Source organism: Typopeltis vanoorti, chromosome 1, assembly GCF_054136105.1.
Source record: "Typopeltis vanoorti isolate ZY-2024b chromosome 1, IOZ_Tvanoo_1.0, whole genome shotgun sequence".
Classification (NCBI taxonomy): Eukaryota; Metazoa; Arthropoda; class Arachnida; order Uropygi; family Thelyphonidae; genus Typopeltis; species Typopeltis vanoorti.
The window spans coordinates 149,834,195-149,860,408 of NC_143549.1; the positions used below are offsets into that span (position 1 = coordinate 149,834,195).

At 38.5% G+C, this 26,214-nt stretch overlaps 1 protein-coding gene across 2 annotated transcripts in view; it reads left to right on the forward strand.

Annotated features, from left to right (window-relative positions):
- The window catches only part of LOC150110534 (ADP-ribosylhydrolase ARH3-like), a 171,376-nt gene that overhangs the window by 88,081 nt on the left and 57,081 nt on the right, over window positions 1-26,214 (forward strand). For both annotated transcript variants that reach the window (XM_090394609.1, XM_090394604.1), the window contains exon 5: window positions 25,985-26,088. In XM_090394609.1, coding sequence (XP_090250735.1) covers window positions 25,985-26,088 — 104 coding nt within the window. The remainder of the gene's footprint in view (window positions 1-25,984; window positions 26,089-26,214) is intronic.

Here is a 26,214-nt window from a genome sequence, read left to right on the forward strand (position 1 = left end):
GAAACTGGATCAGTTAGTGATCTTATACACTCTGGCCGTCCTTCAACAAGTCGTTCAACAGAAAACATCGAAGCAGTTCGTGAGAGAGTGTTGCTGAGAGTCCAGGAACATCAATTCGACACCGTGGAATTCGAAATGCCCAATTCACATCTTGAATTGGGCATTTCGAGAAGCTCTCTACAGCGTATCCTCACAAAGATTTGCATCTTTATGCTTACAAAGTTCAATTGACTCAAGAACTGAAGCCTACTGACCACACACAGCGAAGAGAGTTCGTTGAATGGATTATGGAACAACAACAAGTGGATGCTTATTTTTCGAACAAAATCATCTTCAGCGATGAGGCTCATTTTCATCTTGACGGCTTCGTTAATTGACAAAATTGTCGCATCTGGGGTTCAGAAAATCCACGAGTGATTGTTGAGAAACAAATGCATCCACAACGTGTCACTGTTTGGTGCGGATTTTGGGCTGGAGGCATCATTGGTCCATTCTTCTTCGAAAATGAGGCTGGTAAGGCAATAACAGTTAATGGTACTCGCTATCACAACATGATAATCCAGTTTTTTGTGCCTAAATTGCAAGATATGGATGTGGATGGCATGTGGTTTCAACAAGACGGTGCCACATGCCATACAGCCCGAGAAACAATTCAATTACTGCATGAGTCATTTCTTGGTCGTGTAATTTCCCATTTTGGTGATCAGAATTGGCCGCCCAGATCATGTGACTTAACGCTGTTTGGACTTTTTTCTTTGGGTTTTTTTGAAGTCTAAGGTTTATGCCAACAAGCCCACGACCACCCACGCCTTGAAGGAGGAAATTGAGGGCTGTATAAACGAAATTCAGCCACATTTATGCAAAACGGTCATGGAAAATTTCGACAAAAGAGTGCATATATGCCAGCAAAGCCGTGGAGGCCATTTACCCGATATGCTATTCCATGCATAACCCTATACTGTATACTTTATGAATCAATAAAAAATTACAATTTTTAATTAAAAACCTGTGTTTTCTATCAAAATTACTTCTTGCGTGAATTTTGGGACACCCTGTAAATGAATGCAGGAAGTTGGAATAATAGTGAGGAGTTTTTGTAATTGGTTAGCTCGATTTGGCCAAAAATTATAGGTATCAGTGAGACCTGGTTGAGTGAAAATGATATTAGATAGAGGGATAGAATGTAAAGTGTATTGTATTTTTAGGGAGGATAGATGAAACAGGACAGGATGGGATATTGCTGATGATAACTGAAAATAGAAGTTAAGGAGGATTCTCGGTCTGAGGGAGATGGTTCATAAGGGTTTCATAGGAAGCTGTAGATGCCATGTATCAGATTAGCACAATGAGTGTAGGCTGAACAATTATTATAGGAGACTTTAACTATGGGGGCATCGACTGCAGAGAGGCAAGGGGGCATGGTAAGATGGAAGTGGGATTTATACAGTTGCTAAGGGATAATTACATGAAACAACATGTTATAGAGGGGACAAGGGGTTTTGAGGGTGTTGGATCTGAGAATAGCATTAGAAGATGTATCCATAACCAAGGTAGACACTGTCTCCAATTGGAAAGTATGACCATGCAGTGTTATTTCCATTAGAGACTCTGCAGTCATCTTGGAACGGTGCCATGGGAGTTGAGTTGAGAATCTACAAGGAAAGAATATTTGTACTGCATAGTAAGTGATCAGAAATTCTTTGAGAAATAGCAGTATCAGACTTGATATTCAAGGTCAGGAGGATAAACCAAGTTGGAATTAAGTGGATGAGTAGAGATATAAAGCAAGAGCTGCAAAAAAAAGAAAACATTGTGGAGGAAATAAAAAGAAAAAGTGATCAGCATACTCATGAACAGTACAAAGTGCAAGCAAGGGGTGACTAGTGTGGTATGGAAAGCCAAATCCGACTATGAGAGAGAATTGGTCAAACAGGCCAAAATAAATCCAAAAGAGTTTCTTTCCATTATGTAGCAAGTAAGAGGAAAACGACTAAGGTAGAATGACTTTAAAAAATTCTCATGGTAGGAAGGTGACTGAACCAAAAGAAATAGTTGAGTTGCTGAGTGATCATTTTGCAAAGGTGTATCATCTAGGTGGTGATTTTACAGTTGCTGATGCTACAGAGATTCATATCAACATTGAGGTAAATGAACAGTTCATTAAAAAATATGAATGTGAACACAGCAGTGGGACTGGATGGCATAAAAGCCTATGTACTACATGAACGTGCAAGAGAACTGGCATTGTCTCTGACGAAGTTGTTCAATCTAAGTCTCTGCTCTGACAGGGTTCCAAGTGAGTGGAAAGAGGATAAGATAGTACCATTCCATAAAGGTGGCTCCAAGACAGAGGTTACAAACCAGACCAATTCATATATCAGGAGTGGTTGTTAAACTTTTGGAAAAGTTGGTGAAAGGTAAAATACAACAGTGGGTGGATAGGGATGTGATACACTATAGTGGGCAGCATGGCTTTGTAAAGGATCGGTCCTGTCTTAGTTACTTATTCACATTTTATAATAAAATGACTGCAGAATTGGATAAAGGTAATACCTACACCATGATACCGCAAATGGGAATGGATATGAGGCTAGTAGTATGGTTGGGGATGGCTGACAGACAAACATCAGAGAGTAGTATATGAAGGAGTGGAATCATCCATATAGGATGATTTAAATAAATTGGCATTGTGGGCAAATGATAATGTTTGTCAATTTGATGTTGCAAAATGTAAGGTTATGCATTTTGGGTTGAATGGTTGCATATGGTGTACCATATGCAACCTCGTTTGTGGGTATTGTATAGGTTGATGGTATTGGACTGCAGAAATTGATGAGGCTAGAGACTTGGGGATAATGGTGGACAGAGTTGAAGTTGAGATGTCATATCGCAAACTTTGGTAAAATAGCTCAAAGGATTACTTGGATGTTGAAAAACATGCTAACAAGTAAAGATAAGGAAGTTAATATTCCTCTTTATAAGGCTATGATTTGGCCACATCTTGACTACTGCACACAGATTTGGTCATCTAGGTTTCTTTGGGATCAGGAAGTGGTAGAGAGGATTCAGAGACAAGTGACCAAATGGAGACTGGTCTGTGGAATACTCCCTATGAGAATAGGTTGATGATTTGTGGGTTCAAAGTTTAGTTGATAGGTGGAAAAGAGGGGACATGATAGAAACTTTAAGATATTAAAGGGATTTTATAAAATTAATGCAAGTGAAATTTTTCAGTATATGACAAATAGTCAGAACTAGCGGCCATCCATAGAAGTTGTATAAGAGTGTGGTTAGTAGGGATGTGCAGACCAGATTTCTTGCATGGAGAGTGGTGAGTGAGTGGAATGGATTGCTGGAATTGGTGTTGCGAGTTCCTGATAGTGAATGGATTAAAGAATAGGTATAATTGAATTTGTGTGTATAATGGTTAAATTGGATCTCCCATGCTGAGTCTCTGGACTCCATGGAGATGCTGTCAAATAATAATAATAATTTAGTTTTGTGTGATTTTACCATTAGAAGTGGTAAAGGGTTGAAATTTTTAATAACTATGCTAAATACCAAATTCATTGAATTCTATTCAGTCACTGCAGATTTATTATTATCAGTTAACACGTTGACTGCAGCAGCAATTTTCAGGATTCGGATCTCAGAAGCCAATTTGATTTAATCATATTATTCAAAACCCTAATTATAATGCATAGTAATCACCAAAAAAACATACAGAATGTGTTTTTTTGGAAAAAAAGATCTCACGAATTATCTCGTGGTTGGCATACGTAACAGAAAGTTCTTCGCAGTAGCCAACCACGAGTTAATTTGTACTCAGACACGCTTTGACTTGTTGTTTCGCTAAAGCAGAGTTAGCGATAATGTGTGTAAATTCATAAGTAGTGAATCAAACTTAGTCGAGTACATTACATTTACTTCTTTCTTGAGTATTTTGTTTTATAATTATTATTATGATATATATATATATTTATAACCCCACAATATGGATAAGAAAAGACCACTGACTCAAGAAGAACTTGAGTACTACTCTAATCTAAGTGAGTCAGAATTTGCTGAGATTTTTGCTGAGAATGATTACGACAGTAGCTATTATGAACCTTCTGAGGATTTGAGTGAGGACATTGAAGATGAAGTCGTCTCCAAGCCTGAAGATAATCCTGATACTTCCCAAGCAACAACATCAAATATGAACGATAATTTGTGGACCGAAATACAACAAGATCCTGAACAATTTATTTTCCAAGAGAACGTTGATTTGAAATCGGACACATCAGATTTGTAAAATCTGATGTGTCCAATTTCAAATCAACATTCAAACATTGGTGGACTTATTTTTTTCAGAAAAGTTTTTTGCATTACTGGTTGAACAAACTAATTTATATGCTGAACAAGAATTGCAAAACTTCCACGAGTAAGAAAATCTCACAGGGCATCACAATGGAAGGACGTCAGTGTCGCAGAAATGAAAGTTTTTATTGAACTTTTATTACAAATGGGCCCTTGTTCTTTTCCAACAATAGAGCATTACTGGAGTAGAAACCCACTTTATAATATAATTATTCTTGTATATAATTATATGCATGTATGCTTGTAATGTATGTGTGTGCCCACAGAAAGAAAGATTGAGGTGTCGATTCGCCTCTGCATTGTACAGGTGAAACACTGTGGGCACAGTTTTTGTTGGGTTTGGTTTCAAGTACCACTGCTTGAAGTACTCTTCCAGGATGTTCAAGTCTCTTCATAGTTGATTCCAGGTTGGCAAATGAGGTAGATTGATGTAGGATCGCTAGGTCATCAGCGTACATATACTTGCTTGAGCTGGTATGTGATAAGTCATACACGTAGATGTTAAAGCATAAAGGGGATAGCAGAACCCTGTGGGAGACCGTTGTGAAGGAATCTGGGCCTGCTCTTTTTTCTGCCAATATGGATCCGGATCTTTCTTTTGGAGAGAATGGATTCAAAAAGCTGGAAAGTTTATTTGCACTGTATAATATTTCCTAGCTTTAGGAGGAGGCCCCTGATCCAGACTGTGTCATAAGCTGATGTTAGGTCAATGAAAGTGGCTCCAGATTTAAGTTTCTTCTGGAAGCCTGCTTCAATCTGTGTTGTCAGGGCATCACAGCAACTTCTTCCTGGCCTGAAGCCAGCTTGTTCAATTGGGAGGGCTCTTTTGATGAGTGGTGAAATTCTTTTAAGGAGAATTCTTTCAAAGAGCTTAAAGGTGGAGCAATGCAAGGAGATAGGTCGTAGATTTTTGATATCATTTGAATCTTTACCTGGTTTGGACACAGCAATTATTTTGGCTTCCCACCACAGATTTGGTAGTTTTCCAGTCATAATTTTTGAGAAAAGAGCGGCCAGCCATATTTGGCCTTGTTGACTGAGATGTTTTAGAAACTCGGGGAGAATACCACCACCCCTGAAGCCTTGCCATTCGTGAGTTTTAAGGCTACCTGTACCTCTTCCCGAGATACTGGGTGTACAAGTTCAGGAAGCTCGGGGCCCGTCTTCAGAATTTGTCTGATGGAAGTTGCACAGTAATTTTCCTGATAGAGCTGGGACGTATCTTGGAGGGTTTTCAATAAATGATTAGCCGTAATCATTTTCAATAAATGATTAGCCGATCAGGAGTTATCTCTGTTGTTTTATGTGTTGCTGGTTCTGTCCAACCTAATTTTCTCAAAAGTGACCAGCTTTTCCGGCTAGATGTGGTGAAATCGAGTTCATGGACGGTTGAGATCCATCTTTCCTTTCTGTTTTTATCCAGCGTTGCTATGAGCTCCTTAGCAACAGTTGATTCTTCAGTCTCTTCATATTTGGCTAAAAGTTTCTCTACTCCAGCATGGGATGTATTGTTTTCTGTAGCCTCTAGGAATAGAGGCTTTGGCTACAGTTTTGATTAGTTTGACAAATCTTGGATAGCAATTAGGGGTAGGTGGAATTGCTCTAATGGTTTGCTCAATTTGTTTCTGAAATGCATTCCAGTTGAACCTGTGAAGGTTCCATCTAGCGATTGGTGCTCCGCTGATGACTGGGATTGATGTGCCTGTCTCTATTAGTGTAGGACGATGCTGACTGTTAGGGAATCTATTGAGGATGGTTCTGGTTGTTGGCAAAGGGTGGTCTTCAGAGTCTTTAGAGACTATGCACAGATCTGTGGTGTTGGTTCTGTTCCATCTGGCTGAGTGGAGAGTGCCTTCCTGCTTAGCATCATAAAACAAATACAGGTTATATGTATCCATCCACTTAACTAGGATGGTTTGATTGCAGTGGTGGTTTGTAGACATTGTAGATGATGGTATTTTGAACTTTAATACCTATGGAGGATTCTGCATCAGATAAATTTGGGTTATGTCCTTGAGGCCAGGCCGGATGTAGGTTTTCCAGGCAATGCTGGATGACAGTTATAAGACATGAGAATTAGACCTAGGATCTTTAGTCTGTTGAGGGCTGTGTCAGGCACATGGGTTTCCTGGAGAGCCAAGATGTCAATTGCTTTGTCTTTCGCTATTTTGCCAATGACTTCGGCTTTGGATTTAGATAGTCCTTCTCTGTTTAAGGAACATATCAGATTTACTTTATCAAATGCATTTTCATAATCCATAGACAAAAGATAAGTTTCTAAGTTAAATTTTCTGCTTTCCTCTATAAGTAGTTTTAAACAAACAAACAAAAAAAAAAACTGCATCCATTGTAGATCGTCCTTTTCTAAATCCATTTAAGACATTCTAATAATGTTTTTAGAATGTCTTTTTCACTGTATATTTTATTCTTTATTAAGTATTCTACTATATATTTTATAGCATGTATTCAATAAACTAATTCCTCTGTAATTATCAGGTTTTCTTTTATCTCATTTTTTAAATTACTGTATTGCTATACTTGTATTCCATTCTTCTGGTATTTGTCCATTTGTATATATTTTATTTTAAAAAATTTAATAATCTCTGAAGAAATTTTTTTTCCAGCAAATTTATACAGCTCAGAGTTTATCCCATCTTCTCTTGCAAATTTACAGTTTTTTTTTTATTTTACTTAGGTTGACCTTTAATTCTTTCAATAGTAATAATGTTAAAACATTTTGTCTGGTTCGTGCGGTTAGCCAAGTGGCTATGCACCTCACAACCATATCACAACAATATCAAGGAGGTTACAAGTGGGTTCCACAGAGATCAGTACTGGGACCTGTATTGTTTAACATTTATATCAATGACATTGTCAATGGATTGCAAGAGGATATTCAGTTGTTTACAGATGATGTGAAGATGGGAAGGATTATTAGTTAAAGTGCAGATGTGGTGGCCCTGCAAGAGGATTTGAATAAACTAGATAGATGGGCAAATGAATGGGGGTCAGTTTAATGCAGCAAAAATGCAAAGTCTTGAAGTCAGGACACTCCTTTCCCAGGACACTCCTGGGAAAGGAGTGTCCTGGGTTCGATTCCCATCGCTGACGTGAGGAGCTTAAGGATCTTTCTTAGCCATAGTCAAGTTGTCCGGTCTTGGGTGTGGACCTCTTGCAGGGTTTTTCATACTGCAAAGCAGGCAAACCGCCTTGAGAACTCAACACCACTACAGACATAATATACACCAGGGCATAAGGCTGACCACCTTATCCTGAGAACGGTTGAGGTCCGATGATCAATAAACCCTCGACACCCCAAGATAAAAAGAGGGAAAATGAGATGAGATGAAACATTTTGTAAGTTTTTGGTGTATTTATTTTTGCTAGTATTATCTGTCTGAAGATCTATAAAGTTTTATCATTATTATTATTTAGGCCTTCATGGAATCAAGAGACTTATCATGGGGGGTCCTTCCTAGGAAACACAAAGTCTATCATACCACTCCTTGAACAAATTGACTGTTCTTGCTCTCAAACTCTATCAGGCAGTGTATTCCATGGTTCAACCACCTTCCATGCAAAGAAACCACTCCTCACCCTCTTGCTCACAGCCTCCTTTCGTAACTTCCAGGGATGTTCCCTATCTTCGCTGATTCCTGCAGTTCCACCAAGTGAAAGAACATCCCAGTGTTCACCCTATAACTGCCTCTCAACAGTTTAAAAGTCTCAATCATATCACTTCTCCTCCTTCTATCCACCAAACTCTGCAGTTCACATTCCCTCAGCCGATCCTCATAACATTTTAAAGTCCTGAAACTATCTTTGTTATCTGCCTCTGTACCCTTTCCACAGTTAATTTATCCCCTTCAAATCCTGAGGAGCAAATTTGAGAACAATAGTCTTAAGTGTGGTCTGATCAGGGTCTTATACAACGGAATGATAATTCTTCTATCTCTGCATCAGCGTCCTTCTCAGTATTGCAGCAATCCTCTAGTTTACCTTCATCTGTATGCTCCCTGAATTTCAGTTTTCTATCAATCATCCCCCCCCCCCAAGATCTGTTGTCTCCCCTACTTCCTCCAGTACATCTCCAATCGAGTATGCAGCCTCTCATCGATATATCCCAAACTTCAAGACTTTGCATTTTTGCTGCATTAAACCGACCCCCATTCATTTGCCCATCTATCTAGTTTATTCAAATCCTCTTGCAGGGCCACCACATCTGCACTATTACTAATAATCCTTCCCATCTTCACATCATCTGTAAACAGCTGAATATCCTCTTGCAATTCATTGACAATGTCATTGATATGAATGTTAAACAATACAAGTCCCAGTACTGATCTCTGTGGAACCCACTTGTAACCTCCTTGATATTGCCCCACCATACACAACTCTCTGATTTCTATCACACAGCCAATCCTGAATCCAGTTGACTAGCCTGACATCTAAACCCATACTTAAATACTGCAACTTAAATATCAGCTTATAATTTAAGTACTGCAACTTAAATATCAGCTTATAATGTGGCACCCTGCCTTTGCAAAATCCAAAAAAAGAACAGTATATGCCTTTTCCTCATCAACTGCTCTTGTCACTTTATTATAAAGGCAATCATATTACTTAAGCAAAAGTGCCCCTTAACAGATCCATGTTGATTCTCACAGATAACATTACCTTCATCTGCCCAATGCTGTATATAGTTCCTCACTAATTTCCCCAAGATCTTAAAAAATACTGATGACATACAAGCTGGCCTATGATTAGACACTTCCAGTCTGCTACTACCCTTATGCACTGTCTTACCTTCCTTCCATCCTTTGGTACCTTTCCTGTAGCCAGACTTGCATTGAAAAGCCAGGTCAAAGGAACTGTCAGTTCTTTAGCACATTCTCTCAAAACCTGTGGTGAAATACCATCTATTCCTACAGCTTTACTGACATCCAGAGTACTCAGCATTTGGAACATGCTCTCCTCTTAACCTCGAACCTGCCCTCTCTGCGCTCCACCCCTCTCCTTATATCTCTTCCATAATCTCTTTTTCATCTGCATTTCCTGTTTGATATTGTTTGTCATCCACTTTACACCAAATTGTGTCTGCTTCTTCACTCGTGAATACACCTTACTATTGCTGCTAACAAACATTTCCTTCACAATTTCCGATATCATGTCCTTCCGATTCCACCCTCCATGGAACTGTCTCAAGTTGATATCTAAGACTATTATAATCGCCCAACTTATAATTCAACGTATGTTCCCTTTTCTTTGATACTCCTGCATGTCTATTCATCTTCCAAGTCAAAACCACATGGTCACTCTCTCCAACTAGGGGAGAGATGTCATCTCAATTATTATCAGCTCTTCTGATGCTATGACCAAATCCAAAACTCTTGAACCTCTTGTTCCCTCTATTACATTGCCTAAGACATCTGTCCTTCAAGAATATTAAAAATTCCATTCCCCTATTACTACATGCATTTTCCTCTTCTCAGCTTATACTGTTGTAGTTAAAATCTTCCATAACAATCATTCTTCTTGGACTTGCCAAGCTCAACTGCCTAAACATCTCCTGCTCCCCACACTCTGTACTCCTTGGCTTGCAGCAGCACTAAATATCCTGTCTTGCCCACCTCTACCCTCACACCATATGCTTTCCAAGTGTCACCAAGGCCGTTGCCAGATTAGATCGCACCCTGAGGCAAACAATTAAATTCTGCCCTTGATGGATTATAAGACAAAAATATAAGAACATTTCCAATTGCTATTTTGTTTTTATTACAAGAGAAACATTAATGCAAAACAATTACATAATACTTTGTTTGTTGCTAAAGAAGATTGTACACATGGGTATCACCTGATGGACAATACAGAACTCAAATTGACTATATACTTGGACAAAGAAGGTGGAGAAGTGCAATTCGGTCTGTCAAGACTTTTCCAGGTGCAGACTGTAGAACAGACCATGAGTTATTAGTGGCTACGATACAAGTGAAACTACATCACAAATGTCTATCTGATATGATCTTGGAAACATACCAGCTGAATACAATATTAGCATACAGAACAGATTCAACACACTGAATTTATGTCAAAGAGAACCAGATGAACTATGGGAAGAGATTAAAGATATAATTAAAACAGCAACAAAGAAGAATATCCCAACAGTTTGTAAGAAGAAGTCCAAATGACTGTCAGAAGATGCCATCAAAACTGCTCACGAAAGGAGGAAAATGAAGGTCACAGGAAATATGCAGGAAATACAGCATTTGAATGCAGAGTTTCAACGACAAGCCAGAAGAGACAAGAAAAAATACTTTATCGAGGAATGCCAACAAATAGAAGACCAAAACAAGAAAGGAAAAACAGATCTTTTCAAAAAGATTAGAGAACTAACAGGAAAGTTTAGTGCCAAGGTGACAATATTGAAAAGTAAACACAAAGGATATCTTACAGAAGCTGCAGACATCAAAGAAAGATGGAAAGAATATACAGAAGACCTTTACAGAAAGGACTCCAAAATTACTGAGAAATTTGAAGAGCAGAATTATACACAGGAACCAGTACCAGTGAAGAGTGAAGTGAGGTGGACACTGCAACAGATATCCAGTAAGAAAGCACTAGTAGGAGATGGAATACCCATTGAGCTGCTCAAATCCCTGGGAGAAGAGGTAGTTAAAATTTTAACAGCTCTATGTCAGCAAATTTGGATCACAACTACATGGCCTAGAGAATGGAAAAAATCAGTTTATATATCTTTATTGAAGAAAGGCGATGCAAGAGAGAGTGCGAAGATTACAGAACCATAGCATTGATTTCTCATGGAAGTAAAGTCTTACTTAAAATCATTCAGAAAAGACTGGAACCATTCATGAAGAGAGAAATGCCAGATGAACAGGCAGGATTTCGAAAAGGCAGAGGAACAAGAGATCAAATTGCCAATGTGAGATGGATAATAGAGCACAGGAATATCACAAGAATGTCTACCTCTGTTTCATTGACTATAGCAAAGCTTTTGACTCTGTAGATCATGCGAAACTGTGGAATGTGTTAAGAACAATGGGAGTTCCAGAGCATTTCATTATCCTTCTGAGGAATTTTTATTATGAACAAGAAGTTACTGTCCGAACAGATCTTGGAGAAACTGAGTATTTCACAATAGGTAAAAGGGTGCGACAAGGATGTATTTTATCTCCATACCTGCTTAACTTGTACAGCGAATACATTTTAAGAATGGCAGGGCTGGAAGAGTCTTCATTGGAATTAAAATTGGTGGAAAAAATATTAATAATTTGAAGTATGCAGATGATACCACCTTGCTAGCAGAATGCAACGAAGATTTGAAGGAACTTATTATGAAAGTTAAAGAAGAAAGTGCTAAATATGGTCTTAAATTTAACCTCAAAAAGACAAAAGTTATGGCAACGTGAACTTAATGATTTTAAAGTAGATGGGTAGAAAATGGAAGCAGTTAACAATTTTGTTTTCCTAGGATCTTGAATTGATAAAGATGGTTATTGTACCGAAGTTAGAAGAAGATTATTACTCGGAAAAAAAGCAATGACAAATTTAAGCAAGATCTTTAAAGATATTAGCCTCACAACAAGAATCAGAATCATGAAAGCAATGGTATTCCCTGTGGTACTGTGTGGATGTGAAAGTTGGACCCTGAGAAAGAGTGAAAGAAGGAAGATAGATGCATTTGAATTATGGGTTGGAGATGCTTACTAAGAATACCATGGACTGCAAAGCAAACCAATAAATCAGTGATAGAATAAAGCCAGATTGCTCCCTTGAAGCTATGATCATCAATTACAAAAATTGTCATACTTCGGACATATTATGCGAGCAAATGACAGTCTGGAGAAGATGATGATGCTTGCTAAAGTTAATGGAAGCAGGAGAAGAGGAAGACCAAGAATTAGATGAGTGGATGGAGTTAAAGAAACAACTGGAGTGCACTTGGAGGTTCTGAAAGACATGGTCAGGGACATGGAGAGTGTATGTTCATGGAGTCGCCAGGAGTCGTAAACGACTTGATGGATCATAACACACACTATGGGGATATCGCACAATAAAACTGTTTTCAAGCTCTTCTAAATTTAAATTATAAGCTATGTCCACCTCTATCGATATAGTTGCTACACCAACCAATCTTTCTTGGGTCACTGCTGTTCACAAATAATTTTTAATCACTTTAAGTGGAAAAATTTCTTTCCGCAATTGCTACGCTAACAGGAATTGTTAACAATATCCTTAGGGTGGTAGTTACGTTGGGATAAATTTCTACAAGATTTTGGTTATATATCTAATCTCATCTTCCTTTTTACTCTCTTTTACCTTGCAGTGTCGAGGGTTTGTTAATCATCAGACCTCAAACCGTTCACAGGGTAAGGTGGCAAGCCCTACGCCCCAGTGTATCCCGTAGTGTTGAGTTCTCAAGGCCAGTTTGCCTGCTTTGCGAGATGAAAAACTCCAGGATAAACTGGGGGGGGGGGGAGAAATCCTACTGTCCACGCACAAGACCGGCTAACTTGGCTATGCCCGAGAAAGATCCTTCAGCTCCTCACGTCACTGACGGGGAATTGAACCTAGGACACTCCTTCCCCAGGCATATGGGTGCAAAGCATGCAGCCACTAGGCTAGCCTCGAGGCCACCTTCTTGATATTTATGTTCTTACCAAAGTCTTCTCATGACTTTAGTTTACTAGTTTTACAGTATTTAGCTTTCTTACATTTGTCTCTGTATTCCCTAAGAACACAAGCTGACTTATTTGTCAGAAACGTTTGATATGTTTTCTTTTCCTTCACTGCCTCTTTAACATCCTGTGTCCACCATGGGGTTCTGATTTTTCTATCCTTGCAGACAACCTCACCACATGGTGAGGACCACTTTTCTCTTGTATTATTTTTGAGAGAATTTTTAATTCTTCAAATAAATCTATTGCATCTACATCAGATATTGTAAAATATCTTGTTGCCATAATAAGTGGCACTGTGAGGCAGCATGCCTCTATGCTACACCCTGTCGATGGTACTGAGTGTCACTGCCTCTGCTCTTAGAGGACATAAGTCATCACTTATCGTAAGCAGTACACCACCACCACCACGTTTTCCCTTCCTATCCTGCTGCTTCTGTTCCTGTTATCATATCTTCTGTCAAGCACGTCTCAGAGATCCCAATAATCTTTGGCCAGGCTGATGCTATCAGCACCACCAATTCATCTCCTTTATTCCAGATACTCCTAGCATTAGTATAAAGCATAAAAATGTCACTGCTTCTATACCTAGCATTATCCCCTCCAGACCCCACTAGACTCAGCGTAACCTGATGTCATCCCCCCCCCCTTTCCCCAAGTACCCATTCTCACAAGAGGCAACCCCTGCTACCATCCACCCTGGGAATTCTAGTTTCCCCTGCACTGACTCACCAATTCGTTCAGAAAACAGCAATCTCTCCAGATATGTACGTCCTTCCTCATTCAAATGCAAGCCGACTCTCTCATGCAGTTCCTTTCTATCCTCAAATGCCCTCCAAGCATCCACATATTCCAATCCTCTCTTCTGACACACTGGCATCCTTGACATGCATCCTTCACTCACTATGTTCCCCTTCTTACCTACTGTCCTGGCATCACTCTATCCCTGGTTCCAACACTCCCTCGCATTCTTCTCATTTCTTTTCTCTCTCTCTCTCTCTCTGTTTCCATTCTCTCCTATCATTCCCATACTCTCTCTCTTTCTCTCATTCCCTCTCTTTTACTGCTTCTGTTCTCTCCTCTTCTATCATTCCCATAACTCTCACTCCTCCTCTGATTCGCCTTGCATTCATCTCTTCCATTCACCTAATCTCATCTTACATACTTCTCATCTCATTCCGAGACATTCCACCACCTCTTTCAGCTCATCTCTCTCTCTCTGCAAGTTAGTCACTCTTACTTGCCATTCATCCTCCCAATCAAGACCATTCCAAAAACTTCACAATCATTCAAGTCTTCCACACTCCCTGCCCCTCTTTTTTTTTCATATATATTTCACTTGTTATTCTCACCTATCACACTACTCATCTCTGGAGATTCTGCTGCCCCTGATGCAACGAGGTCAGTTATTGTAATATCTAACTCACTGAGTTCTCCCGTTGCCTACATTTTGCATACTCCCCCTTCTCTCACCCACCACATATCCAATTGCCAGGACACTTACATGCCACATGCCCTGCATGCAATGTATTGTGTTACACAAAATAGATTCCTTGAATGGGGGAGGACTTGGTGACACATCATTTGTAATTGGAGCTGCAGCCATCATTAACAGTGCCGAGGAACTGCTACAATTAAATACTACTATAACTGAATGCTAAATACTATGTTATATGCTCTACTGTAAGGTAATTTACTTACGCTCTACAGTAAGTATAAACTATATTTAACTATACTAAATAACGAAAACTTATCCTCTCTTCCACTGCAGTTGCGTCTCCGACTCTGGCCTCGCCTTCTCAGTAACCCCAAAAATAACACAACATAACTAAACTTCAAAAGCACCACTTGTGTTACTGAGAAAAAATGTAGCACAATTCATGACAGAGTTACACTATACACCGTTTAAAGTGATTTAAGAATTCTTCTAAATGTACTCTGCAGTTTATTTTTATCTGTCTTCATGTGCTTTAGTATTTTATAGGCATCGGGTCTTATTTTGTATATATCAGTTTCTATGTATGATGCAAATTTTTCCTATCTTTCTCCATGTCTCCTTCTAGTTTCTCCTTTGGGTATTGCTTATCGTTTTTTATATTCAGTTTCATCTTGTTTTTCCTACTTAACTATTTTTAAAGGCCAGCTTTTTATTTTCAGTTATTGTTTTTATTTCATTGTCCCGTATATGTAAATTTTTATTTTTATGGTATTTTTATTTGTCTCTAAACTTTCATATTCTGCTGATGTAATAATTTCTTTCATATTATTCCATTCTCTCTTGATGTCTTCATTGTCTTTTTTTTTCTAAATAGTTATTAATCCTCTGTTAGTATACATTCATAACAGTGTCAGCACGTATTGTCTTTTTCATGACGCCTGGCAAAAGTTTAGTCATGTGTGATGCATGGTTCTTGTTTGGCAAACATTTAAAATGACTATGTTCACATTTTTCATAAAAATGGAGAAAAGCAAGTTTCATGCAATGATAAAACACTTTTATTTGAAGAAGTGGATGGCTGCACAGATCAAAGCCAAGTTAGATGCAGTTTATGGGGACTCTGCAACCAGCATTAAAGACCATTTATTTTTGGATAAATGAGTTTAAACGTGGTCTTAAGTCCATCGAAGATGAAACACGCTCCAGATGCCCTACTGGAAATGATTGATAAAATCCATGGTATCATTATGGAAGACCACTGAGTGAAAGTGTGTGAGATTGCTGAAATTGTAGGCTTCTCAACTGAATGGATGTATAATATCCTACACAAAAAATTGAACATGAAAAAGCTGTATGCACGATGGGTGCTGCGATTGCTGACTTGCTGATTGTTGATCAAAAATGCTTGTGAAAAGGCATTTCAACGCAGTGTTTGGCAATGTTTAATTGTATAATAAAATTAGTTTAATCCTTTATCCAAGTGTGAGCAAACAAACTTTGCGCCTGAAAGTATCTTCAGGACTGGGGTAAGGTGGTACAACACCAGGTCAACTTGTTGCAAAGGTGGAGCAAGCTACCAACACTCCTATCTCAGTATCTCCTATAATGCAAAACACATCTCCTTGCGGATATGTCTAATGTTATGCATTAAGGGAAGGGCCACTACCCAGACTAGTTTCGACCTTTATTGAGGTCTCTTCGGTGGGAGCCAGGCCCAAGTGGAGATACCAGGCAGAAGCATTAGCAGGTCATCTAGTGGTAGTGGCCCTTCCCTTAATTAATAACATTAGACATATCCACAAGGAGATGTGTTTTGCATTATAGGAGATACTGAGATAGGAGTGTTGGTAGCTTGCTCCACCTTTGCAACGAGTTGCCCTGGTGTTGTGCCACCTTACCCCAGTCCTGAAGATACTTTCAGGCGCAAACTTTGTTTGCTCACACTTGGATAAAGGATTAAACTAATTTTATTATACTCTCACCAAGTGAAAAATAAACTTTAAAGATGTTTAATTGTAATTCACAGGATTTTTTGCACTAATTCGTGACTGTAGGCAAAACTTGGATCCACCACTACACATCTGAGTCCAAGCAGCAGTCAAAACAGTGGACACTGCCCGGTGAAAGAGCACCGGAAAAAAAGCGAAGACCGTTTTGTCAGCTGAGAAGGCGATGCCCACTGTTTTTTGGGATTCCTAAGGAATTATCGTGGTAGACTATTTGGAAAAGGGTACGACAATAACAGGAGTCTATTATGTGTCATTGTTGGACCGTTTAAAAGAATAACTGAAGATTCTGCTCCTCCATATATTGCTTTCTGGTATCTATCAGTCACCTTTTTATCCATATCACCAGTTTCATATCCATCCCTACTTGTTGCAGTTTACATAATAGAGTTCCATGTGGTATCCTGTCAGATACCTTTGCAAAATCCAGCATCATCATTCTGCAGCCATTCCCTTTATCCAATTCAGCTGTCATTCTTATAAAAAGTTAGTAGATTACTAAGACATGACTGACCCTCCACAAAGGCATGCTGCCCCTCATAGAGTATCATATTATTATCTACCCTTTCCTGAATTCTCTTTTTGACTAACTTTTACAGTACTTTTACCATCACTCCTGAAATATTGATTGGTATATAATTATTTTGTTCTCCTTGGACTTTGCCAGAACTGAGACTTAAATTGAATAGCCTAGTAAAAGGCATCACCATTTCCCTCTGCATATTCCTCTGCTGTGTTTGTATTCAAATTCTGCAATATCCTAATTACCTCCAATTCATCGATCTCTCTCTGTCGTCTCTGCCTTAACAATATCTTCCCTTGGATGATATACCCTTGCAAAGTGGTGACTCAGTAGGTTAACAATTTTGCTTTCTTTGACACGTTCTTTAAACTTGACTCTGTTTGCCTACTTGGGAAAAAGGATTAAAACCTTGCTTATAAAATTGCTTGGTATCTTTAACATACTATATACCCAAGGTAAAAAACTTTTTACACTCATTGTACTAATCTGCCAATGTATGCCTACCACATCATCCCTGGCACCCATTGGCCTATGGCAGCAACTAGTTTTATATTTCGCCCTACTGGCATTAATCACACTCTAGATTGACTCAAAAAGTGCTGCCATCTTCCCAACTTACTCATAATACTCTTGTTGATTGCAGTTCATCTACTGTCATCAGCAATCTCCCACCCATCCCTGTCCTGTCTGCTCTATCCTTCCTGAAAATATTAACTCCATCACATTCTATCTGTGTAACTACATCTGCTGTTAGCTAAGTCTCACTAATGCCTTATAGGCATTAGTGAGACTTAGCTAACAGCATTAATCAGGTTGGCCGCTAGAGGGCCAGACGGTCAGTCGTATTTTCAGGGAGCTCCCGAAAGCTAAGTATAATTTTGAATGAAAATTAGAATATAGGTTAAAATCATAATGTAATATTGTCTAATTTTGGTAGCTTGCTGTGTCTGTGTGATTTTGGTGTGAATTCCGTTATTTAATTCAGTATTTAACGATACGTTTCATAGATTTGAATATGGCGGCAATGCGACGTAAGATAATGGCATCCAAAAATACGACGCTATTGTTCAAAAACTATAATGTGAGAGAATTTGTCCAATGTGATGTGTGTGGAATGTATGCATTCCCGAATGAGGCTGGAGTTTGGATTGAAAGTGATAGTGGTGGGAGAATGTGCAGAAAGTGTAAGCAAAGTGAGGATTTGAAGTATGTGTCAGGTTGTGAGACAGCTATGGTTGAAGAAAGCCAGAATGAGAGGTGAAAATAGTGGCTTGATAGGGAATTGTGATGTACAAGATGGCAATGAGAGCGCTGATCTAAGAAAGAGTGAGAGCAACTATACAGAAAGAGAAAATGGTTTGAATGATAAAAATAATGAGGAATTATTTGTAGGAAGTGAGATCGCTGGGTTGCGCGCAGTGATACAGAATGCGCAGCGGCAATTAGAGCACTTGCAAAACTCTTTCCAGAGTGATTCGGCTAAAGTAAATAAACAGCGTAAGAGTGGGAGAGTTTCTGAAATGAAGGAAAGAGTGTTGTATGGTGACTCGTTATTAAGAGGAGTGATAGATGGACGTGTAACTAAATCGTACTTACTGGGTGCGAAATTTAAGGATGTAAGTGAGAGTATTAGAGTGCAAAAACGGATGGTGAAAGAATTAATAATTGTGGCGGGTACGAATGAATTGAAAGGTGATAAATTTTTTATGAGAGAGGACTTGAAAGTATTGTTAAAGGTAGCGAAAGAAAAGAGTGACAGAGTTAAAATGGTGAGTCTGTTGCCGCGGTATGACAGAGAGGAGTTTAGAAGGAGGGCCATAATTGCAAATGACATTATGTGCAGGTTATGCAGACAGTGTGGTGTGGAATTCGTGGACGTGTGGAATGAGTTTGATGGGCGAAAGGATTTATACAAGATGGATGGCCTGCATTTGAATGGACTTGGTGTGCGGAGACTGGAAAAAGTGTTGCTGAATGAAGTGAAAATGGATGTGCAGAACCAGGGAAACTAGAACTACCAAGGAGGGGGGGGGAGTGGATATGCAAACTTCAGTGAGACAGTTGAGTGTAAAATGTATATAATGTACCCGAGCCAGCACTAAGGACAAAAAATGGGAATGGGACGTTTAGAATAATGCATCAAGATAGGGGTGGGACAAAGGGATCACTGCATTTCATGTATACTAATGCCAGGAGTATTAGGAACAAGAAGGAAGAATTTTTGGCCTTGATTAGCTCCTCCTGGCCACAGGTTATTTGCATTAGTGAAACATGGCTGGCGGAAGATGATATAGTTAGTGGAATAGAATGTGTAGGTTATAGTGTGTTTAGGAGGGACAGAGAGAATAAAATGGGGGGAGGGGTGTTATTGATGATAGCTGATGAACTGCAGCCAAGGAGAATTGAAGTTGTATTGCAGGATAGTGAAAGGAGCTCATTTGAGGCTATTTGGTGTGAGATTCAGACTGGCAGAATAAAATATACAGTTGGGTGCTGCTATAGACCAGGTGATGGAATAGATGGTGGAGATAGTATGCATAAACAAATTGATGAAATGAGTGGAAGGAGGGTAATTATTAAGCGGGATTTCAACTATGGTAACATTGATTGGAAGGAGGAGAAGACACACGTGAGGAAGGAAATGGATTTTATTCAATTATTAAGGGATAACTATCTGAGACAGCATGTAATTGAAAATACTAGGGGTGTGAGAGTGCTTGACCTAATAGCATCTCACAATTTGACTGTAAAGCATATGACCATGTTGCCACCTATTGGTGAGAGTGATCATAAGGTCTTGACCTGAGAGGTGGCTAAAGGTGTGGAATTTTTGATTAAGACAGGGTATATGTGGAATTCCCGTGCTGGCAAGTTTGACAAGCTTAGGCGATTGCCTGGATCAGTGCCATGGCATGTACAACTGCAAGGGCTGGACGTCGATAGAGCATGGGAAGTGGTCAAGGAGCATTTACAGGAGGTTATGGCTTATTGTATACCTAGGGTCCGAATAGTAAAACAAGTAGGGGTTAAATGGATGAATAACACCATTAAGCTTGAGCTGCAAAAAAAAGAAACAACTGTGGAGGGAATTTAAAGAAAAGGGTGACCGCAGGCACACGAATGGTATAAAGTGCAGGCCAGAAGGGTAACGAGTGTGGTAAAAACAGCAAAAGCCGATTATGAAAGGAAACTAGCTATGCAAGCAAAAGAGAATCCCAAACAGTTCTTTCAATATGCTGCAAGAAAGAAAAAACTGTACATGGCAAAATGATTTTAAGGAATGACGATGGTAAGGAGGTCACTGAACCATTCGATATAGTGGAGTTACTGAGCGCGCACTTTGCAAAAGTATATCATCCAGGTGGTGACATTGAAAAAATGAAGGAACCATTAGTTTATACGGGAATTGTGATGAATGAAGTGGAGGTGAATAGTCTATTACAGAACCTTAATGTGAATACATCTGTGGGATTGGATGGTATACCAGCACGGGTCTTGCGTGAAACGGCTAAGGAATTATCAGTGCCCTTGACCATGTTGTTTAATCTGAGTCTCGGGTCTGGTTTAGTCCCAAAGGCGTGGAAAGAAGGGAAAATAGTTTCACTGCATAAAGGAGGATCCAAGATTATGGTGGCAAATTACCGACTGATCAGCATATCAGGAGTCGTTGTCAAGGTCTTGGAGAAAGTAGTCAAGGGAAAAATACAGGAATGGATTGATGAAAATGAGATACTGTACAGGGGACAGCATGGCTTTGTGAAGGGTAGATCATGCCTCAGTAACTTTCTCAAGTTTTATAACAAGGTGACATCAGAAATGGATAAGGGAAATGGGTTTACAGTGATGATACTGCTGGACCTGGCAGAAGCGTTTGACAGGATACCGCATGGAATTCTAATCCGTAAACTACAACATATGGGAATGGATATAGGGTTTGTGAGATGGATAGGTGGGTGGTTGATGGAGAGATATCAAAGAGTAGTTTATTCAGGAATAGAGTCCGAAAGACGGCCTGTGACTAGTGGTGTGCCACAGGGTTCTGTTCTTGGACTACTGCTGTTTAATCTGTTCATTAACGATATAGGGAAGGATCTAAGTGGAACAGTTCATTTGTTTGCTGATGATGCAAAGTTGGGTAGGGCGATAGTGAATGCAGAAGATGTCAAAGTCTTGCAGGATGACTTAGATAGATTGGAGTTCTGGGCTAAGGAGAATGGATGTCAATTTAATGTGACAAAATGTAAGGTTATGCATTTTAGGGTGAAAAGATTAGCAGCAGTATACCACATTGGTGGAACTGTACTCCAAGAGATTGATGAGGCCAGGGACTTGGGAGTGTTGGCGGATAGGGAGATGAAGTTTATGGGGCACATTGCAAATGTAGCTAATTCAGCTCATCAACTCACTTGGTTGTTGAAAAATACCTTAGCAGAGACAAGCAAGTTATTGTACCTCTGTATTGAGCCCTGATAAGACCTCATCTCGACTACTGTGCCCAGATTTGGTCACCTCGGTTCCTTCTTGATGGGGATTAGGTGGTGAGGATCCACAGGCGAGTGACTAAGATGATAGCAGGTCTATGGAACGAACCATATGAGAACAGGTTGAAGATTTGTGGTTGCAGAAACTAGTTGATAGGCAGAAAAGGGGAGATGTGATTGAGACATTCAAATTGCTAAAAGGATTCTATAGGATTAATTCAGAGGATATTTTTGAGATCAGGACTGGTGGTTGGAGAACTAGGGGACACCTATGGAAGCTGGGCATGAGTGTGGTTAGCAGGGGTGTTAGAGCTGGGTTCTTTACTTTTAGAGTGGTAAATGAGTGGAATAAGCTGCCAGAGTCTGTTGTGGGTGCTATGAAAGTGAGCGAGTTCAAGGCAAGGTATGATACTGTGAGAATGTCGAATAGTTGTGTGGACATGATGTTTAGGGCCTCCCTCGATGAGTCTAAGGACTCCCTGGAGTAGCCCGAAATAATAATAATAATAATAATAACTTTTGACATGTTTGCACTAACCAATGCCCAAAACTCCTCCCTCTTATTCCTGATGTTTCTAGCATTAGTATATAGAAACGGTAGTATCCCTTTAATCCCCCAGTCATTTTTTCATCCTGAATTGACTACCCCGTTAATTTGCTGCCTGAGAGATTAGATTCTGCAATTTTTTTGTTCATTTACATCCTCATTCACTTTGCACACATCTGCCTGGATCTCTCTAGACACCTAACCCCAAATCCATTTAAGTGCAGTCTCAGCACTGTACAAATCTTTCTGTCCATCATACTCAGGCCATAGGTGCACAAACTCTACATCATTTCTTCTGCACAACCTGCATATTGATTCATAGCTATCATTGCCCTTCTTAAATTTGATTCTTCTCAGTTTGCCTCTATCATAGTGTGGCAGCAGACTCACAAACTTCACCTTCTTTCTCTCTCTTTTCTTTTTTTTTGCTTCTTAAATAGTTTCATATCCTCCCTCATACGATACTTATCATCTCTCAGGTCATTGGTTTCCAGCGAGAACAATCAATTACTTCACCTTCCCTTTCTGCATTCTGACATCATCAGTAATATTATTAATTTTTGCACTAGGGAAACAAGATTTTGTAGAGCTCTCTTGATGTACTTGCCTTATCATAGAATTGCTGTTAAAAATTATCCGCTTATTCTTTTTCTCTCATTTATTCTTACAAATTTCTTTTTTGCTTTTCATCTTGCTTTTTTCTGTTCTCAATTAGACTAATCTCTTGCTTTTTCTGCAGCCTTTCAATCTTTTGCTTTTTCCTGTTAATACGGATTTGAAATGGTTTCATCTAGAGAGCAAAAGAAAATGAATTTCTTGAGTATTTTTTGGGACATGTAATGAAGGTCGTGTGGATCAAGAGTCTTGGATTTGATCCTTTCGCCAGAAGATGTAAATGGAATATCAGATATCCCTCCAGTTTGTGAGAGTGACTACAGGATAATCACTTCGGTAATTGCCAACCATATGAAGACTTATGTATAGAAAAAATATATACGTGGAATTACAAAGCTGGTGATAATGGAAGCTCAGAAGATAGCTGTGGGCTATGGCATGGAATGAAAAATAATGAGTTGTGTGGAAAGGCAATCAATGCTGCTTGGGCAAGTTGTGTATGGGTATCAGTGTCCTGGAAAAGAAAGTTACCAGTGATGTTTTACAGAGATTCTTTTTGGAGCCATTAGTGTCTAACTTCTAATGATATTGGGAAAGGCTTTAATGGCGATATGTAGTTGCTTGTAAAGGATGCGGAAGTGGGGAGAACCATGAGGTGTAAAAGAGATGTTGCTTTGTACAGAAAGATTTAAATAGATTGCATGAGTACTCATGTGACCAATTCAGTGGCAAAGTGTTCAGTTTTATAATTCGGAAAGCAAAGATAACATGTAGAGCATAGTTGGTGGGGATATCTTAGAGATATAAGGGATATATTGCTAAAATTATCAGCACATTGCACCGAGTACAAGAAGATTTTAAACGATGCAGAGAGCATTTAATGCAGAAGTAAGGATTTTATGGTTGCTATGTATAAGCAGTCAGGTGACATATGGATTGCTGTGACAGATTTGGTCACTTGGTTTTCAAGAGAATTAGTATGTGTTAGCAATGTTCAAGAAAATGCTGACTAGAACAGTTTCCAGTAATAATGTTGGAATGAAAATTCATGAAACACAGAGCCTTGTAGATAGGCAGAGGGTGAGGAGGATATAATTGATACGTATAAATTGGTAAGGGGTTGTTACTGTATTAATGTGGAAGAGATTTTACATATCATTGGAGAGAATAGAATAAGAAGCTTTTCCTGGAAGCTGTATAAGGAGGGTGTAAGCAAGGGAAGCGATGAGCAGGTTTTTTGCATAGAAATTAGTTGGTGAGTGAAATGCATTGTGTGAGTGTAGTGAGTGTGGAAACAGTCATTGAGTTTAAGGCATTGATTGATGACCTGTGTGATAGAATGTTTATTATGATGAGTCTTGAGTTCAGTTAAGTCTGATGATATTAAAGCAAAAAGGCAGAACATTAAACATGAAGATATCAAACCTAATCTGATATGGTTGGCCACTTCAATAGAGTGGAGATAAAAGATTTGCAAAATATTATTTGTAGCAAAAACTACAAAAAACATATTAGAGATTATAAGGGATATATTGCTAAAATTATCAGGACATTGCACCGAGTACAAGAAGATTTTAAATGACCAGCATATAAGTGCAGTTTGGAGTGTTTTTAGAAAATATGAAAAATAGAAGCTGTCAGATTGGGCATGCAATTAATCATAGACCAATTTAGAGGAAAAAATACTGAATAGAAAAGCATTAATAAAATATTTCATTTGACTGTCATAATATCTTCTACATCTTCTTGAGGTTATACATCAGAATATGAATTATTATTATTAATTTTAGAAAGTATATCTAAGAACCATAAAAATGAAGTGGTATAGAACAGTATTATTGAAATTCAGATATCATTAGAATATGGTGATATCTCTGCATTGCTAGCTTGGCTGCCGAGTAGTTAGTGTATCCGCTCTCCAGCCAAAAGACCGTGGGTTTGAATCCCGCCGTGGGCACGGATGTTTGTGATTGTCTTTGGAAATACTAGTGGTGGTGGTCGGCAGTAGTGGCGTTTGTGTAGTTGTGGTCAGTTAGTGGATTGAGTGTCGGTGACAGAGTTGTAGAGCAGGTGCCCCCCCTCAAATGAGTCCTTGGACTCCCTGGAGGTGTTATGTAATAATAATAATAATTACTGATATAGATCACGAGCTATCATATACGAGAGAGATAAACCAAGGGGTCTGACAGGGATGTCCCCTCTCAGCAACTCTTTTTAATATCTACTTAAATGAAATAATAATAAAATGGAATAAAAATTTACATCAAGGAATTAAACTTTCTACTACAGTTAACTTAAACACTCTCCTCTTTGCCGACGACTAAATAATAATTACAAATTCTGAAGATAACTTACAGAAAGCTATTTTAGATCAAAATGAGATATCCAAAGATTATGGTATCATAATATCAACAGAAAAATAAAAAACTATGGCCTTTAAAGGACAAGATCCAGCAAGAACTAAAATAGTAATAGAACAGATGACTTCATTTAACTACCTAGGATGTATGATCACATATGAAAATGAAAAAGATATAAACATAAAAATTGCAAAATATTTAAAAATAACAGGTGTAATTAACTCTATATTTAAACCAAACCTAGTTCAAAAACAAACCAGACTAAAAGTATACAATACATTAGCCCTACCAGTCTTAATGTATGGAAGCGAAATCTGGACAATAAAACAAAAAGACAAAGATTAACAACAGCAGAAATGAAGTTTATGAGAAAAACTGCCAAGTATACCCTATTTGATCACAAAAAGAAATGAAGATATTATGAAAGAATTAAACCAAGAACCAGTAATAGAAAAAATTAAAAAATATAAACATAAATGGATGGAACATGTTCAAAGAATGAAAACAGAAAGATTACCAAAACAAGCCTTAAAGTACAAGCCATTAGGAAAAAGAAAACCAGGACGTCTTCTTAAACGATTCAACGATGACTTCTAAGACCAGAACAGGCCATGCTAGGCCTAAATCTGTGATACGCATGATGATTGATATAGATGTTAAATTACAAACATGAAGTGCTTGAGAAAATTTTCAGTGTACAGATTTTTAGCTATACACCATGATAAGTTATACGTTCTTTTCCTTTTAATTTTTTTTTTTATTTTTTACAGACTCCATTATATTATTTTATGAAAATTACATTAAAAATCTGTAGTAGTGAAATTTTCTTAAGTCCCCATATTGGTGCTTAACACTTGTATTCGTGTCAATAATTTTTTTCAGTTTTTTAGCTATTATATGAATATATATTATTTATTTTTATAATACTTTGCACACTAATTTTCTTTCTTCTATTTAAGGCATTTGGATGATACTTTTCCTTACTGTAGCAAATTAAAAACTATGAAAATAGTTTTTGAAAAGAGACAACATATGTCACCAGGAGAAGTAGCAGTTCTGTTTGGTCAGTACCATTGATTGTTTAATCTGTATCAAATTGTATATCATCTCTCTCTCTCTCTCCCTCCCTCTTTTTATTTGTCCACATACACACAGTAATCTAATAGATGCATTATGTTAGTGTAAATTA